A 17,871-nucleotide genomic window follows, 5' to 3' on the forward strand; every position below is an offset into this window, starting at 1 on the left:
ATCAAAGGAGGAAACTTAGTAGACATATGTTCCTTCAAATAAAATTAAGGAAGGAAAAGAAGTTTCTGCTTTCTTCCACCCAACCCTTTTCATTACACTTCCTGAGCTCTTTGTAACTTGTGCATTTAATAAAAAAAAGCCCCAAAGACAGCTATAAATAGGCTTCTCCATCTGACTGTCTTAACATGCAACTACAAGAAAAAAAAAAAGCACTGTCAAGAGCTGTAGCATTCCTTATCAGAAAAGAATCTATCTTTGATGTAAATAACTCACCATTCCCTCTGCATTTTGCTGAGCCCAAGATAAATTTTTACTTCCTTCTTTGGAGGCAAACTCTTTTCTACTTCAGCTTTTATGCGACGTAATAAAAATGGCTTCAAAACCTACACAAATTAAGAGTTTTTCCACAGATAAATTTATAAAATTGATTGCCTCAAATACAAAATTAACAGATTAAATTCTCCGATTCAGAACTAATTGATATCTATTCATGTCATGGTGACCCCGTCAGAAAAATTCTGCTAAAGTCTGCAAAATGAAGTTGTCCACTCATAGGCTAAGTTCACGCATAAATACGTAACACTACACAAAGATTGCCATATATTCATTCCAGTTGTTATCCTAAGCAACAGCCAAACCCATTAGCTTATAAAATCTATTTATTACATCTTCACATAAGCCCTGTTTCATTTCCACTTGCAGCATATACAAAATACCAACATTGCAAAGGTAAGCAATATATGTTGTACTTCCTTCTCATTTGTTTTGTTACTGTATGATGAAAAATGTCTTTCCTGTCATGTAGAGGCATGCCTTTATTCAGACTGGCATGACATGTATCAGTATACTATTCACAATAATAAATGATTTCAAAAAGATCTAAAAATTCTTCATTTTCACGTTTTATGTACAGATTTTGTCTGCTTCAAACAGTAATGTTACAAAAAGCAGTATCTACAACAGTAAGTTCCAATATTTAATTCATGAAAATTCCGCTGGGCATTTCTGTAACTAAATACCTTCACGTTCATCTTCTCAACTTTGAGATGAAGGGAGAAATAATCTGTTCTTCTTTTTTTACACTGCGTGTGCTAAAAATGACACGTGATTAAAGCTTTAATTACTTACAGCATGAAGTCTTTCTACAAGTTTCTGATCACCGAGACAATTTTTAGTGTCGAACCATGAGTCAAAATCCTGTGGTGAGAAACAGCACAATTGGTATGAACTGTTTATCATCTGTAGTTTTAACAGACGCTTATTGACTCTCTTTCACTCCAGCTGAGTGTCATAAATCTTGAGACAAATGACTTCTATAAGTGAAAGAAAAATCAGTCTGCAATTCTGTGCCAGCTCCCCAGCACGTTATAACCTTCAAGTCAACTGAGTAACTCTGTAGACTACATATTATTACTCTGTCTAATTTAGAATGGTTTTCCATGCTCGTCACTGCAGTGTCCAAGTTCTTCCCCTTAGTGCTTGTGCAATGATGGCGCAGGAAGGTAAAAAAAGAAAAAGAAACCAGAAGCCTTAAGTAAATGAGAAGGACGACAGAGCAAAAACAGTGGAAGCAAGCAACACAAGTACAAGGAAACACTAACAGTAAAAGAGGAGAAAGATGACTCAAATTCTAAATAATAAAAAAAAAGGCTTACGCCTATTTGCATGCTTCATATTCTTCACTCTGCATTCCTTTCCCAAATTTTGTTCCACTTTGCAGAATTCTTGAACTACTTTGCATAATTCTTGAACTAGCTGAAGTATTACATTTGCTATTACTGGCCTGAGGCCTTATCTGCACCAACAGAATACACTGTTTTAACTAGGTTGAGCAAAAAATGTAGTCTACAGTTAGGTAAGCCACAGAGCTTCTACTGAACCCAGGTCTTCCACATCATATGTCTCTTACTAGACTGGTCATTCTCCTCTTCTGCAGATAGCAGCCTGGAAATCAACATAACAAGACCAAGACCGTAGTTCCAAACCTCAACTTACATCTGCAGAATTGAAGACATCAGGTAAAAGAAAATTCAGTAATGCCCACAGCTCGTGGAGGTTATTCTGTAAAGGAGTTCCTGTAAGCAGCAATCGATTTGTTGTCTTGAACTCACGTACGATCTCTGACAGCTAGAAATACAACAAATAGTTACCATCATCATGTACATTTAAGCATAATGAATTTTCATCAGTTTCTGAAACCTGAAACAACGTCAACTAGATTTAATGACAGTGAACTACCTATGAAATTCATATTTACCACCCAATAGCTTATGGTTTATATTTTAAAAAAAACACCACACCTAACACTTAAAATCTGCTCAAATCAGATGGAATCTTTTGTGTCAAACTATCTTCAAAGTATCAAATAATTTTGAGTTTACCTTAGACTTCTCATTCTTTATTCTGTGGGCTTCATCAATTACCAGGTACCTCCAGTTAAATTTTTTGAAGACTGATTTCTCTTTAATTACCATTTCATATGATGTAACACAAACATCCCATTCACCAGGCATCATAACATCACGGATAAAAGCAGCCTAAAGTAGAACAACTGAATTAATAAACATTTATAAATATGAACAATTTATATGGAATTCAGTGAAACCTATCTCCACCAACACTACTGATGCACTAAGCTAGCACACAAAAGAAGACTCTGAAACACGTTTTCAGTAACTGAAAGTTACTGTAACAAAAGCCTTAAATCCATTGTACTTTGGGCACAGACAGATCATCACCTGGGGTTAAGTAAAACATAAATTTTCTCCTATTGAAAATTAAATATTTACCCTTCAGCATAATTTTTCTGTAATTTAGATACAGTACGTACTACTAATAGGGAAAAACCCCTCTAAACTAACTAGTCCAAAGACACAATCCACAAATAAGTGTTTCAAAACAACTCACATAGCTCACTCCCATCTTCTCGCTTTCCTAAACATCTCCCTTCTCTGTCCCATCTCTAGTTTGCAAGGGATACATATCTAGGCATATAAATCCTTTTACATGAAAGAAAATCACCCTACGGAAAAGCCACACATGCAGGTCTCCAAGAACTTACTTAGCAGGGTACACAGACCACCCCAGCTAGTAGGACTGACAGAACTGTTCAAGTCCATGGCCTTGAAGAGCTACCTAGTAAATGAGTGTTCTGTACAATACTGTGCACTGACTTACAAATGCAAATGTAAGCTCAGAGGTGCTTTAGCCACCACAGAACAGAGAGATTAAGTAGAAAACGAGGAAATGAAAATTGATGACAATACAAACATAAGACTCTGAAAGCAAAGAACATACAAAGTGAAGGCGCACTCTTCCCTTCAACACAATCTTCATTTCATTCCATGGAACTAGCAATAAACACACTGTGGTACAAGTATTATCAGACTCCAAATTAAAACAATCTGCAACGAGCAGTACAGTCAAATCTAAGACTATAGCACTGGAAGGAACTGTCCAACTCACTGGCAGAACCAGCAGTTCCTTGCACAGAATCACAGAATCATTTAGGTTGGAAAAGACCCTTAAGATCATTGAGTCCAACTATTAACATAACACTGCCAAGCCCACCACTAAACCATGTCCCTAAGCGCTGCATCTACACATCTTTTAAATACCTCCAGGGATGGTGACTCAACCACTTCCCTGGGCTGCCTGTTCCACTGCTTGATAACCCTTCTGGTGAAGACGTTTTTCCAAATATCCAATCTAAACCTCCCCTGGTGCAACTTGAGGTCATTTCCTCTTGTCCTATCACTTGTGAAAACAACCCCAGTTCCCTCAGCCGATCCTCTCAAGTTTTGTTCTCAGAGCCTTCACCAGTTTTGTTGCTCTTTGGACGTGCTCCAGCACCTCAATGTTTTTCTTTTAGTAAGGGGCCCAAAACTGAACACAGTATTCGAGGTGCAGCCTCACCTGCATACAGGGAGACAATCACCTCCCTCTCCTGCTGGCCACACTATTTCTGATAAAAGCCAGGATGCTGTTGGCCTTCAAGGCCACCTGGGCACACTGCTGGCTCATATTCAGCCTGCTGTCGACCAACACCCCCAGGTCCTTTTCCGCTGGGCAGCTTTCCAGCCACTCTTCCCCAAGCCTGTAGCATTGCATGGGGTTGTTGTGCCCCAAGCGCAGGACCCAGCACTTAGCCTTGTTGAATCTCATACCGTGGGTCTCAGCCCACCGATCCAGCCTGTCCAGATCCCTCCGTAGAGCCCTTCTACCCTCAAGCAGTAACAAGTCGCCATGCAATCCATATGAAGAGCCACTGAATTCACAGGAACATCCAGCTCGTTGATTCCCTTCAAGTTAGAAAACCACCCTATATCTATTTTAAGGCCTTCACTATGAAAGATAAAAAGCTCTTCAACAGAATCCTAGTTACAAGGCAAGGCATGGACATAAGACACAAGTAAAGAGTGGGAGAAGTCACCTAAAAAAAAGGTGAAGAAAGAGGTAACAAAGTGAGGGCAATAAAGGAAAATGAATAAACTCTGCCACAATGCAAACACAGAAGAGGTAAAAAAAAATAGGTGCAAAAATCAAAGAGGAAGACAACAGAAAAAGAAGTAAGTCAGACAGCTGTACTTTGATCCGAGTCTATTATTTCACCTACTGATTTGCATTTTTTCCTCATAGTTACAAGCATAACATTTTGCATTTTCAATGCCAATACAGTTAAAGATTACTAAAAAATATTGTAATTAAGGAAGTAGCTTAGGGAGAACTCCACATACCCAAATGCTAGTTTTTGACAAATAATTAGTACATCTTTGAAACACAGAGCACTTACTCTGGCATCTTTATCTCCAATAAGGCAAACAGCACGTAGCGATGGAACCCAGCGTTTGAATTCATTCATCCAGTTGTGCAAAGTTGATTTTGGAACCAGGACCATGTGTGGCCCAGGAATGTTTCGGTAATGCTTCAGATAGCCTAATAATGCTATTGTTTGCAGAGTCTTACCAAGACCCTGCATTGACAAAGAGGGGAGGGAAAGAAACCTGTTGAAATGAAATACCACACAGAAGTAGCTTCAAACAATTTTCCTACTATATAATTCTGCCACTTAAGTTGTTTAAAGCCAACTACACAGCAAATGCAATACGATTTCTTTCACTGCATTATAATTCCAGTTGTGAAAAATCTAACTGTTGTAGAATGATGCATACTACTGCATATACATTAAATTCTACAGGCACTTTAGTGTTGAATTTTGCCCAATTATTAGCATAAAAATTCCAAAAGATTACTGCTTACCATTTCATCTGCCAGAATGCCATTAACACCATTTTCATACAATGAGATCATCCAGTTCAAACCTCTAACCTGATAATCTCTTAGTGTTCCTCCTTTCACATCTGTAAATGTAAGATTTCTCTAAGTAGAAAAATACTAATTCTAAGTAGAAAATTTTAATTGCGATCTGCTCAGATTTTAATTACATCAAAGCAATCAGAAAACTGTCAATACAATACTTACATGAAGGAGACTCCTCAAATCGAATGCACACATTAGACGTTTTTCGACTCTCTGACAACAGCTCTTCATCTTCCTCTTGTTCTGTGCGTCTGTGACGATACCTAAAGAAAGAATCCAAGATTCATGTTTATAAGAAATAATCTCAAAACACTGGCTATAAAATCAAGAGAGACAAATTATAACAGAAAATCACTGATCTACAATGTGTATGTTCTAGCACCCTGACCAAAAACATATCCTGTTAATAAGTTATTTCTTATGGTTCATTCTAGCTTTAATTAGAAAGGCTGACATGAAGCCCTCTCCTCTAGAGCCATAGCTATACTATACTCTGACAACAAATATCATGAGTTCTCTAAGGTACATTTTAATGAGCAACACAGAAATACAAGATACACATCAGTGGTGGCCTTAGAATCAATTACTTGATAACTACACCATTCAGAAGAATCACATATTCAATAAAAAAAAAATTTTTTTTATTTATAAACTAGAAAACGTCATTTTATAAATGTTCCAAAAACTAGTTGCTTGCTATTATAAGCCCCCTCAGAAACACTACATGCAGGCTATGCCTCCATTATTGACTAATACAAACAGACTGGTGGAGTGAGACTATTGGTGCTGAGGATCCAACATCCACACTACGTGTATGTTTTCTTGTTTTAACTTGGTCCAACTCCACTCTGGACCCACTGACATGTCCACTAGCAGCTGGAGCCCATCAGGTGCATTTCTGAAATGCATCTTCTAGTTCAGCGCCATGCAAAAGAAATACAATTCATGTGCTCCAAAATCACTCCACAATAGGTACCAAAGCACAGTAAGTGGTAAGAATCAGGGAATTTACTTTAAAAGCGCATTCCTGATCCAAGGTCATACTGACGTTGATGGATCAGCATGCATACATCAACCAGCTTTTAAAGAAATAATGAAACACCATTAATAGGAAAAGTTCTGGACTTAAAGCACAATCTCTACACTACTAACTAAATAGATGTGTTAAAATGCATAATTTATTTGAAAGTGTAAGAAGACAGAAATAAAAATAAAACATACTCCCCAGCTGAAATCAAACTCTGTTTTTCATCTTTCTTCATCCGTGGCCGTCCCAGCTTGACTTTCAATGGAGATGTTGGTGATTTTTGTGCTGCAGGTTGAATAAAATGTGCAAAAAGCTCTGTCTGCTTCAGGAGGAATTCAAATCTTTTTGCTCGATCTGCTTTCTAGTTTCCAAAGTGGGGAGAGAATTGAAAAAATAAAAATCAGTAACTTTCCTTCATAAAAAAAATGTATTTTTATTAAGAAACAGAATTCAGACACTCATAAGAAAAACTTATATGAGGAAAGACTGACAAGACCATCTGCCTACTGTTAGCCAACTCAGAGGGCTACAAGCATCATGAAATAGCTCTTGAGCTGCTTCAGCTTACAGCTAAGCATGAATTGCTTCAGAGCACCCAGTTGTAACGTGTGGTAGTTCAAGTGATCCTTCATAAATACCACAGCAATCTGGAAGACATGGCAGGACTTGATAACCTCATCCCAGCAACTCATCCTCATTCAAAACTCAAAGATTAGTATAACAACCCAAAAACAGTTTACTTGTATAGATTACTTAAGTCTGCACAGCACACCAGCAACTGTGAAGTGATGCTTTAAAGCACTGTCTACAAAAGTGTCACGGTTTAAAGCTGGGCTGGCTATTAAACCTGCGGCATATGCTCTCTGTTATCCCCCCAGAGGTTCTGACTTACAGTAAGGGATGATATCCTAAACTTGTTCAAGCCAGTGGCAAAACTTCCATCAGCTTCAAGGCTATCAGGATTTGATCCAAGACAACAATGTGGTAGCTCTGCTTTTACAAGTATGACTAAAGTAACGGATGCATTAGCTCAATACTGCTTTCACTGAAGTTTGTGAATTTTACTGTCAGATTTCAATTTTCAATCATTTCAGTTTTGCCATATCAATGAGGCATATGCACTTTGCTATATAAACACAGCAAAACATATGTCCTTCTCTGTATTTGAAAGACGTTACATAATTTTTAAGAAAAACATGCTAAAATGCAAATACTATCTGACAGAATGCAATTGGCAGTTTCTCTATGCCATTTCTAAGCATCATGTAATACTGTACCACTTAAAGCAATTTTCATGTGATCTCATTTATATATCTTGATATAAGCTACAAAAGTGAAACTGTAGTGCTGTACCATAACCTTTCTAAGAAATACACAAACAAAGCTTTTCTATAGGTAACTTACATGCAAGTAAAAGTGCTCTAACAGCAATAACACAAACCAAAGAAAAGGACAACAAAAATGAACCTGATGTGCAATGCAGGATCTTGCCACATGAGGGCAATGCATTTCTTTCAATAGAGCATCACTTACCAGCAAATATCTTTACAAAGATCTCCTGGAAAAAAATTACTATTATTTTTCCCTTGCATTCATTATTGGACCATTTGTGTAGATAACTTGAAAACCAAATAAACTGTAAATATCAAGTAAAACTTTTAGGAAAAAAAGATTCTAAAAGGGGAAGTAAAAACATGAATGTTTATGCTCATACAGGATAAGAACAAATCCATTCAGAGGATTTATATTAAATTAGTAATACATGATGGTTTTGGCAAGTTAACCATAACTGGTAAGGTTCTATACTGAATGCCACAACATACTTTTCTGCCTGCAAAATTATTGGCTGGGTGTAAGCAGCATGCCTTGATAAATAGTAAAGGTCTAGCTCACAACTGCACAATTGATGAAAGGCAGATTTTTTGATACCTATTCCCTTTGCCTCTTAGAACAACCGAACTAACATTCTAATTTAGGAAATATGTAAATTCACCACGTATTACTGTGAAACTAAGTTTAGTTACTTACTCAACTCATTCTCAACAAACAGATTTACTTGTGTGTCTTCTCTGGCTAAAAATTAAGTATTCATACAAGTAGGTATCATTTTTTCTATGTCTAACAGTGATACTCTTCCCTGGCTTCTATGGTATCCAGTCCGTTCAGACTCTACTATAATTATTAGGCACCCATTTAACATTAAAGCTTTTAAGAAAAATGCAGCAAGATACAGATACCAGCTTCAACTAAGAACTTATTACATGTGTCATCCAAGAATGTGTCTTGTAATGTCTTCCTGGTTTCTGCCTCTTTGTAATACAGAAGTTACCCTGTTCTCTCTTCTCTGCAGGACTACAAGCTCCCTTCATTTGTGTCGTGGACAGACCCTCTTTTGCATTGTTATGGCACATATATTATGGGGCATATGAACATTTAAAACCTTTATGTTTTTATATGATGAGAAGCTGGCAGCTTCAGTATTTCTCTCATTTAAGATGCAGCTTAAGGATGCCTCTGACATGATTCAAGAGGTCATCAAATAAAACTAGCAGAGACAGATTCAAAATCAAAAAGGGAGAGATCTAAATATAAAGTGCAATTGAATAGAGACTCCTCACCACAGGAGGGTGTGGATGACTAAACCTACATGAGGGGAAAAAAAGCAGGCAGACAAATCCATGGGGAAAAAAGAAAAAAAAAAACAACAACAAACAAAAAACAAAAATCCACTGACAACTAGTGAGTATAGAAACCACAGCCTCCAACTCCAGAAATCATGCAGCCAAAAATACTTGGAAGAGTGGAACAGTATTTAACAGAACTATCACTATCTGCTTCCTCTGTTTTCATATTCTTTACTGAACACCTACTGTGAGAAACACCACACTGGACCAGACATTTAAATGAATTTTGATTTGTTTTTCTTTTCTGACACATCCAGTCTGCAATAACTCCTTGTAACTGTCTTGATCTAATTCAAACAAACAAACGTCATAAAAAGCTGCAGTATCTTTTGTCATGAAAACGCTTACCATCTTCTCTTCATATTCTGGGTCAACTTCTTTCTCAGGTCTAGCTGCCTTTGGAGGAAGTTTGAGTTGAAACGTGGGATCATTTTTCTGGAATTCAAATTTTAAACACGGTATAAATATCAGCCTCTTTATTTACTAAAGGAAAAAGATACCAAACTGAACAAACCTACACACTACAAGATAAGCCTACTACTTTTTAAAAGTAATTATTTCAAAATGAAGTGACTGCATTAATCATATTATTTCACTAAAAGCAGAACGTCATATCCATGACAAAACTAAAGAGGAGATATGACCAGATAAAATCTAAGTTGAAGATCTGTCTCATCCTCATGTTTATCTCTGCAAACAGGATCCAAGTTGAAAGCACTGAAAGAAAGTACTGAAAGAGGATGAAGTTTAATCTTCCACAGAGATCTACCTGTAAATGCATAATTAAATTTAATATCTTGAAAAGATATTTTTAAAAATTAAGTGTGATTTCTAAATGTAAAATTCCTAACTGTAAATTTCTGGCATTTGCATCTTGGTTGGGTTTTGTTTGTTTGTTTTCACTTCTAGATGAATAGTCAGAGTTCATTTGGAAATATAGGTTTAACTACTCTTAGCCATGCACCTAGGAAGAGACACAAGTTAAACAATCAAACCAATCCATGCAGCAACCACTGCATAGACTTAGACAGTTAACAAAGAACTACCTTATTTACTGTAAATGAAAGACATTTAAGAAACTATAACAAAAATGGCTGACTTTTGTAGTTTATGAGATTCATTTCTGTCTGCAATTAGGAAGCTCAAGGTTTCCACAACTTCAACTGCTACATTGCTATATTTAAAAAAAAAGCTGGCAAAACCCATATTGGCAAAATATCTTTTTTAAAAAGAGAATCATCAGAGAAATGTTTGGTGGATTTTTTTTCCCTAATTCAGTCTTTGAGGTATGCCTTTTTAAGCGCCTGTTGAAAATAAAAAAATATTAATTATTTTTTGAGATGCATTAAATTATAAAAATGTTTTTGAAAAGCATTGAATAATCTGAAAGGAACTGCTGATGTGCACGTCTGTATAAAATGTAACAGCTTCTTAATCTGACATATGCTTTAAGTATCAGCCTACTACAAATACGTCAAAATAAAATAATAATCAATCTAAACTATTCAGGGTCAAGTAGCAAAACCAGACAAAAATGGGGCCAAATATGTAAAAGTCTGCCAAGCAATATTATGCTTAAATTTCAGAACTGTTACTGATAAATATATATGTCAACTTACTCTAACTTTAAGCACAATCATGCAAATGGAAGGAATATTTTCTGAGGTCAGAGATCACCTTTTCAAGGTTTGGCCCAACGGCATAATTCTCTGCAAAGGCGAACAGTACTAAGTGTATAATGAAGTTGTTTGACAAGTTAATGATTTTATAAATGCATGAGTTCAGCTTTGCAAGGCCCAATTATTATGTTACAAATAAGCAGCAATAGAAGCGTTCCATTCACTTACAGCTTCTTCAGTCATACAGGTAATCAGCTTATCTCAGAAAGCATGTTAGGAGAGGACTGTTACACCAACATGCCAAAGAGCAGGTTATACATATGTGTATAGTCACACCTCCATTGTATCACTATATAACATACACTCCAGTAAGAGAGACTGACAGTGCTAATATAAGGCCCAATCCTTGTTATTACAGTGACAAAATACTCCTCAGAGGAAAACAAAATTGACAGTAGGCCATTTCAGATGTCTCCCTCACCTCCCCTAGAAATAAATTACATAGATACGTGCTACCGGAAAAAAGTTGTCTGTCTACCTCAGGTAAGTATGAAGTTTATCCTGGACAAAGCAGAACAACTCAGTATTATGAGAATCCCTTCTAACTGCAAGTTTTCCAAGTAAAACATAATGCAGTATTATCTTTCTAAGCCTTAAGGCAGATGGTTCTAATGCCAGTTCTCTTGTGACTCAAGATTTCCCCAGAAGAAAACTTATAGTGGCATACAAATTAAATTTATGCAGAAATAAGTATTTGTGAATAACACACTGAGCTAATGAAGTAAATGAAGCGACATGTAAAGTTACTGCAGCCACAACACATTCTACGCCTACATAAAATCACATTCTACACCTTACCTTTCAAGACAAAAATAGTTTCCCTGACCCCCACTCCTCATTGCAGTGTTTGTGTCAAACATTGATGGCCCCAAAATATTAGAAATAACAAACAGGAGAGTGTCAACAGCTGATGAAAGACACAAACAACTTCAGACACATACCTCCCAATACCCTTTCTCTTCCTCACAACTTAGAAGGGAAAAGAACATGCTGTAATTTCACTAAAATCCTATTCGGTGCTGGTGGAGCTAGATGGGCAGGAGGGACAAGCATCATACCCAAACTTGCTTCTGCATAATGTTCTGAGTTATAAAAATCTAAATTATTGAATTTTCATATGAGTAAGAATACTTCTCTCTTACTATCAACGGGATCATGTACCTAATACAACATAAAACCACAAAAATATTTCATCAAGTCTGTGAGAGTTTTACCCTAGAAACTTTACACAAGCATCTTCATCACTTAGAGGGCTGACTCAACAGGAACAGGAGGATAAGCAGAAGACTCACAATTAATTAACCAGTAAAAGAAAAAAAGTACTTTCGTTTTTAACTCAGGGAGCTAGCTGGTAACAACCTGCCTCTGCCCTAGAAAAGTTTTCCATTAAAGATTAAACCCCACATAAGAAAGTCCCCTGAAAAATCACTGTCATTTAAACACAAGAAACAAGACCATGCAGCAGTTTCAAAAATAACAGAGCCTGAGTATTCCAAGGATCCAAAATACTTCCCCTTGAAATCTCTACTAGCTAGACTAAACAGAGCTACTAACTTCAGGCTGAGAGAGAGAGATTTCTGTCTAGTAAGTGCAATAGTTAGTCCTAAATTGGGTAGGTCATGTGAACACCTAAATAAATGCCTGGGAATAAGAACTACTGCTGCTGCTTTAGTTGACTTCACTCTTGTAACCTGTGCTACTGAGAACTTTAAACAGATGCATTAAGAATAATCAGAAGGACCCCTATTGTGTTTAACTCACATATACAAGGTGGAAACACATTCCAAATAGCCATTAAGTTAAGCCACTGTTTTGGTACTACTACAACAAGAAAGACTATTTATAGTGAAGTAAAACAGTGAGAGGGGAACAGAGCACAAGAGGTTGCATAATATGCCATTATTATGCAGAACGTGTAACTAAGTGTATAGCTATGGAACAGATCTGTGGCCCAATGTGAAGTGAAATTCCACAGTCTGAACAAAAACCTCAAACAGCAATTTTTTTTTTTTAAGAAACACATTGACCAGTATGGCACAGTAGCACAACGTTGATAATATTTTAAACCATTCACTGCTTTCAAATGATTTCTCCAGGCAAGCATTCCCTAAACATTTAGTAGTAACTTTTTCTCAGTTGACTTGTATAAAATTTTGTAGAATAAGTTGTGTCCAATACAGAAGCTTTTTCCCCTGAACAATCAGGTAACATTCAGAATTACATTGTACTGTATCTCACAGCTGTTTGTATACATAAGTAATGAAATAAAGAATCAAGTGTTCTTTTCAGGCAAAAATGGACTTTCATCAATTGGAATTAAAATTCTGATTACACTAATATACGTAGTTCCACAATTTTCTCCAATATCATAAAAATATGACACACAGTCATCATTCTTACTAAGTTCTCATAAGATTCATTCTTCAGATTAAATCTTGTTCAGTTTCCAAGGATACCCGAATACGTCACTTTTTACATTCCTTGTGTCTTAGCCCGTGGTCTTTTTTTCCAAAAAACTAAAGGAAGAAGGCTGGCAGCCAGACATGCTCTTTTGAGGGGTTTATTCTGCATCACGACTGCATTTTAGCTGGGCAGAGGGAAGGCTGAAGCTCTGGAGAGTGAGGGCTGGGACAGGCCGGTTCAGCCGTAACCTCTCCGAGCCGCCACCGCGACACCCCCGCCCAGGGCCCTCGGCCCCCGCCGAGCCCCACGCCCGCTGCCGCCATCCCGCTCCGGGACAGCTTTACCTGGGGACAGGGGAAGAGGAACAACAGGGCGGGGGGCACTAGAGGAGGGGGCCCTGCGGGAGCGCACAGGCTGCGGCGCTGGCGGGGGGTCCATACGGGGCAGAGCCGGCTGCATGGCACGACCAGCACCGGCGTGCCCGGACTGCACGGCAGGGAAGGGGGCACCACCGGGGCGCCCGGGCCGTACGGGGGGCGGCAGCTGCCACGGCGATGCCGAAGGGGAGACCGGGGACGCAGCCCGCGCGGCGGGGCCGGGGGGTGAGTCCGGGCGGGGGTCGGCCTGCAGGGCCCTGCAGGCCCGGCCGGGCCCTCATGGACTGCGGCAGAGGGGCAGGCGCGCTGCCAGCGGCCCGGGCGGCCTCAGGGTCAGAGCGGCGCGGCCCTGAGGGGCGGCGGGGCCAGGCGCGCTCGTCCCCTGAGGCTCCACCGCCCGCAGGGTCCCCCCCTGCCCGCCCCCGGAGCGGTACCTCCTCGGCGCCGGGCTCCTGCGCTGAGGCCGCCGCGGCGGAGGTGGAAGGCACCTCGCCGTCCGCGCGGCCGGCGCCGCCGGGGCCGGTGTCCATTTTGAGCGCGGTGGGTGCCTGAGCCACCGTCCGGGGGGCAGAGGGCGGCCCCACCGCCCCAAACACCGCGCGGCACCGCCCCTCCCGCCGGCCGCCCGCCCCGCGCGGATCTCGCGATACTTCGGCCAGAGCGGGCCGGGCGCGCGCGTTTCCCGCCGAGCGGTGGCGGTGCGCGTGCTGCGCGTGGCGGCCCGGGGCGAGGCGAGGCGGGGGCTGACGGCGGGGGCTGACGGCGGGGCGAGGTCTGCGCCACAGGCCGGGGAGCAAGCAAGGCCTCCTGTGGCAGAGTCAGCGGGGCCTCTGGGGAGGCTCCGGCCACCAGTTCCTGGCCATTCCCCAGTAAGTGCTGCACGAGGGGCCACCCGTGGCCTACAGAGGCCTCGCTGCTTCCCATCCTCTCAAGTGGCACCACAGCTCACAGAAGAGAAAGCTGTCAGGGCCACTGCATACATGAGCAATAGCTCTGGACATGCCCAAGGGCAGAGTTATTATGTACTGCGCTGTCTCCAGGCCTCCTCGGCATCCACTGTGTTTTGGAGACAACGCTGGCTTGAAGGAGCCTGAGCTGGTGCAGCCATGACTGAGGTCCTTTACATGTCCCAGCTGCCGCCTTTGTAATCTCCAGAGGGCCGCCAGCCTGTGCCTCATCTGCAAAGGACAGGATGCGCTCTCCTTCCCCTGTCTTCCCAGACAGCAGTCCCTGTGGCCCTGGCACAGGCATGTAGAGCATGTGGACTGTAGACTCTTGTGGAAGAAGGAAGCGTGGGTGCTGACGTGGAGAGCTGACAAAAGGATAAGGTGCTGCAGGAGCCAGACAGTAAAACAGAATGGTATGGGGCAGAAAACTTTCTATTTGCAGTTCATTTTTCTTGCTTCCAAACCCTGTTGCAAATAGCGAGTGTGTTTTCCTAAGTGCCCCAGGCTGTATTTGAGAGAGAAAATCACCTCTTAACATCTGCAAGGCTAAGAGGTACCAGTGGAGCTCCCAAAGCAAGAGTAGCTTATGGGAAAAAATTATTTTTTTCTTAAGCCATTTCAAATTCAGCAGGTTTTGTTTATTTCATACTGAAAATTGTGCTAATGAAGCCCCTCAATTTAGTTACTGACAATGCACATGTTTCTGACTGTCCATGCAAGACATTCAGATTTTCAGCTGCTGAGCTGTAACTTTACTCATACTGCTAAATGATTCCGAAACAATCCTTGAGATGGCAGACTTAAAAGACTGAGAGCTCCAAATCAGCCTTTTTACCTGGTGGTTACTTACAAAGTCGATATTATGAGCATTTTGTCCAGAGAAATAAATGAAACCCTAGCCTTGCAGGCAGAATGAGCAATAAAAGCTTTTTCATTCCAGTAAAAAGCTCAGTAGCTGTTATCAAGATTGTTTTGTATAACCCAACAACTAAGCTGAGCAAATGGGTTATTGCAGCTCACATACACTGCATTTAGAAAGACCTCTGAGAGCTCTTTTCTATCCATACATTGACTTCAATGAGGTGCCATTTTGTGAAGAGTAACTGAATATCTGAACTATTTCCATGACTGCCTGATTACCCTGAAATTCAGTATCTAAATTATGGTCCAACATAGAAGATTTAAGCTCTAAACTCCCCTTTTTCATGTTGTGAAACAGCTGCAAAACAGTAACAGTGCTGTTCCGAATTATTTAGTACCCTATTGCCTTCTGCATCTGTTGCATAGTTTATAACAAAGCAAGGCCCAGAGCATCTGCAGTAGCCCTTTCACATGATTTATTGTTAAAAGCTTTGGGAAGTACATTTTTCATAGCACAGTTGAGAAGAGTGACGTGGCTGGTTTTGAAAGAGTACTCCAAATAGCTTTTCCAAGCAGAGCTATCTAGAAAATGTAGCTTACCGTTAGCTATGCAAAAAGTCTCTAAGGTGGAAAAATTCCAGTCTGTGACATGTTTGCTCCTAGCCTTTACGGAAAATAGCTCACTACCCATTTTTAATATTTGACTTTCCTACTCCAGTTTCAAATGCTTGTAGCTTCTGTTTATGCAAAACACTCTCAAGTGTTTGTCACAGCTTGCGTTTTACTTGAAATTCACAGGAACATTACATGCTGTACAAAGCAATCAAGCTGCTGCTTTCATGAAAGATCCCCTTTGGATATTTTTTGCTTGTGTGCTTAACATTTGCAGCTGGAACTTTGCAAGGATGTTCTTAGTTGCTTCTCTTAGACTGTGTCGTGTACTCCTGTGGATCCACAGGCTGTTGGCTGAAAAAATCACTTAGTCATATAACAGTATTATCATGTGATAATCTAATTAATTATAAAAAAAAATAAAGTGTTTTTTTTGTATTTATATACTATTTTTGTACTTATATCTTTTCTAATATATTTGCAAAATCTCACAGAATTTCTCCAGTTGTTTTTTTTTTTCTGTGGTTGGGAGGCAGCGGGCTGATTGTCATGTTAAAGTTGTAGATTTAGGTATTAGCTCTTTGTATTCCCAGGTTTATTACTTCTTATTTTACAGTCTGCCAGACACGATCACCAGGGCTGAATGTGTAGTCTCCTACACACTGAGGTTTCACAGCAATTAAGGCCTCCTCTGTCCAGCTCAGAAAGATGGCACTTGACATACTGTATGATGAGAAGTATGTTTTCTTGTCAGACACAAAAAGAGAAATTACATGTACTTAGGCTCACTGTTAACCACTTTTATGTTTCAGACACTGCTGAAATATGTAAAGAGCTGATGAGATACAGATCCAGGGACATTTTCATTACTATCCAGGTAAGACTGTAAGATTTGTGAAATCTTGGACTGTGGCTACTCAGTTTCTCTCAAGCAGGGGACTAATTGTAGTGGTCTTAATTGCTCTAGTACAGATATATTGGGTTTGGGTTACTTGTAAAAATAAATCTTAGTATTCTTTGGAATTACTTTATAGGCCAAGTTGTTATAAAAGCCCCTTTTGCATGAGTTTGTGTGGATGAGTTGTATAGGTACCTACCTATGGGCGTGGATGGAGAAATGTTACTGAACAGCAGGCTGAAGAAAGAAACAGTACATGCTGGGAGGGAGTGTGTGAAAATCCCCCAAGAACTGATAAGCTTTAGAGACCAGTAGACCTGTTGAATTCACAAGAACAGATAAACTCAGTACACCAAGAGTCTGCCAAATCCATACAAGGCCACCAGAACGCACAAGCGTCAACAGGTTGTGTCACTCGGACCACAACCAGAAAGAGGTGGCTATGGCTGCTAAATACAAGTGAAGCCCACAGGACTGTATATACACCTGCTGAAAAAGAGGAGCCCTTCAAAGACTTTCTGAGCACCTTAGTAGGCAGGTGGGGTTGGGCTTCCAACAGTTGCACAAACCAAGTAACTTGGTGTGTTTGCATAATCAAACCATGTGAATGCACTGTGTGGCTATAGTTATCTGCTGTTAGCAGAAAAACTTGATTCTAGGGATAAGACCAGCTTAAATAATAAAAGGTGTCTTAAATATCGGTTGTGATTTGTGTCTTGCCTGACTCGAAAATCCCATTTAAAAGTGACAGTACTGCTGTCAGATGTCACTAGGTGGCAACACTGACCCGTACTCGCCTGAGGCCGGCTGCGAGAGTCCTGACTTCAAGGTGATCCAACAGCCTATGTACTATTTAATATGAATGATGCTCAGTCTTACAACTGATTTGATCAAGAATAGGAAAAAAATTATGTAAATTAGATTTGTAAACCATCTTTTACCTGCTGTTGTTTACTTACTTCTAGAACTGTATCATGTACATTCAGTACCTTCCCCCAGAACGGCGAAAGTGTCTTGTAAGGGCCTTGGGCAGGTAGTATCCTCGGACTTTGGGATCTGTTCAC

At 40.0% G+C, this 17,871-nt stretch overlaps 1 protein-coding gene across 4 annotated transcripts in view; it reads right to left on the reverse strand.

The window, feature by feature from the left end:
• Positions 1-14,094, reverse strand: part of SMARCA1 (SWI/SNF related, matrix associated, actin dependent regulator of chromatin, subfamily a, member 1) — a 33,722-nt gene extending 19,628 nt beyond the window's left edge. For 2 of the 4 annotated variants that reach the window (XM_068411714.1, XM_068411717.1), the window contains exons 1-10: positions 13,924-14,094; positions 9,379-9,465; positions 6,541-6,707; positions 5,482-5,582; positions 5,260-5,360; positions 4,793-4,972; positions 2,382-2,537; positions 1,996-2,127; positions 1,129-1,197; positions 274-383 (exon numbers count right to left, since the gene is read on the reverse strand). In XM_068411714.1, coding sequence (XP_068267815.1) covers positions 274-383; positions 1,129-1,197; positions 1,996-2,127; positions 2,382-2,537; positions 4,793-4,972; positions 5,260-5,360; positions 5,482-5,582; positions 6,541-6,707; positions 9,379-9,465; positions 13,924-14,019 — 1,199 coding nt within the window. In that variant the 5' untranslated portion in view covers positions 14,020-14,094. Of the gene's footprint in view, positions 1-273; positions 384-1,128; positions 1,198-1,995; positions 2,128-2,381; positions 2,538-4,792; positions 4,973-5,259; positions 5,361-5,481; positions 5,583-6,540; positions 6,708-9,378; positions 9,466-13,109; positions 13,195-13,923 lie in introns of those variants that run through there. The other 2 variants (XM_068411715.1, XM_068411716.1) reach the window with 2 other exon arrangements.
• Positions 14,095-17,871: the final 3,777 nt, after the last annotated feature.

This window comes from Nyctibius grandis, chromosome 13 (assembly GCF_013368605.1).
Source record: "Nyctibius grandis isolate bNycGra1 chromosome 13, bNycGra1.pri, whole genome shotgun sequence".
Lineage (NCBI taxonomy): Eukaryota > Metazoa > Chordata > Aves > Nyctibiiformes > Nyctibiidae > Nyctibius > Nyctibius grandis.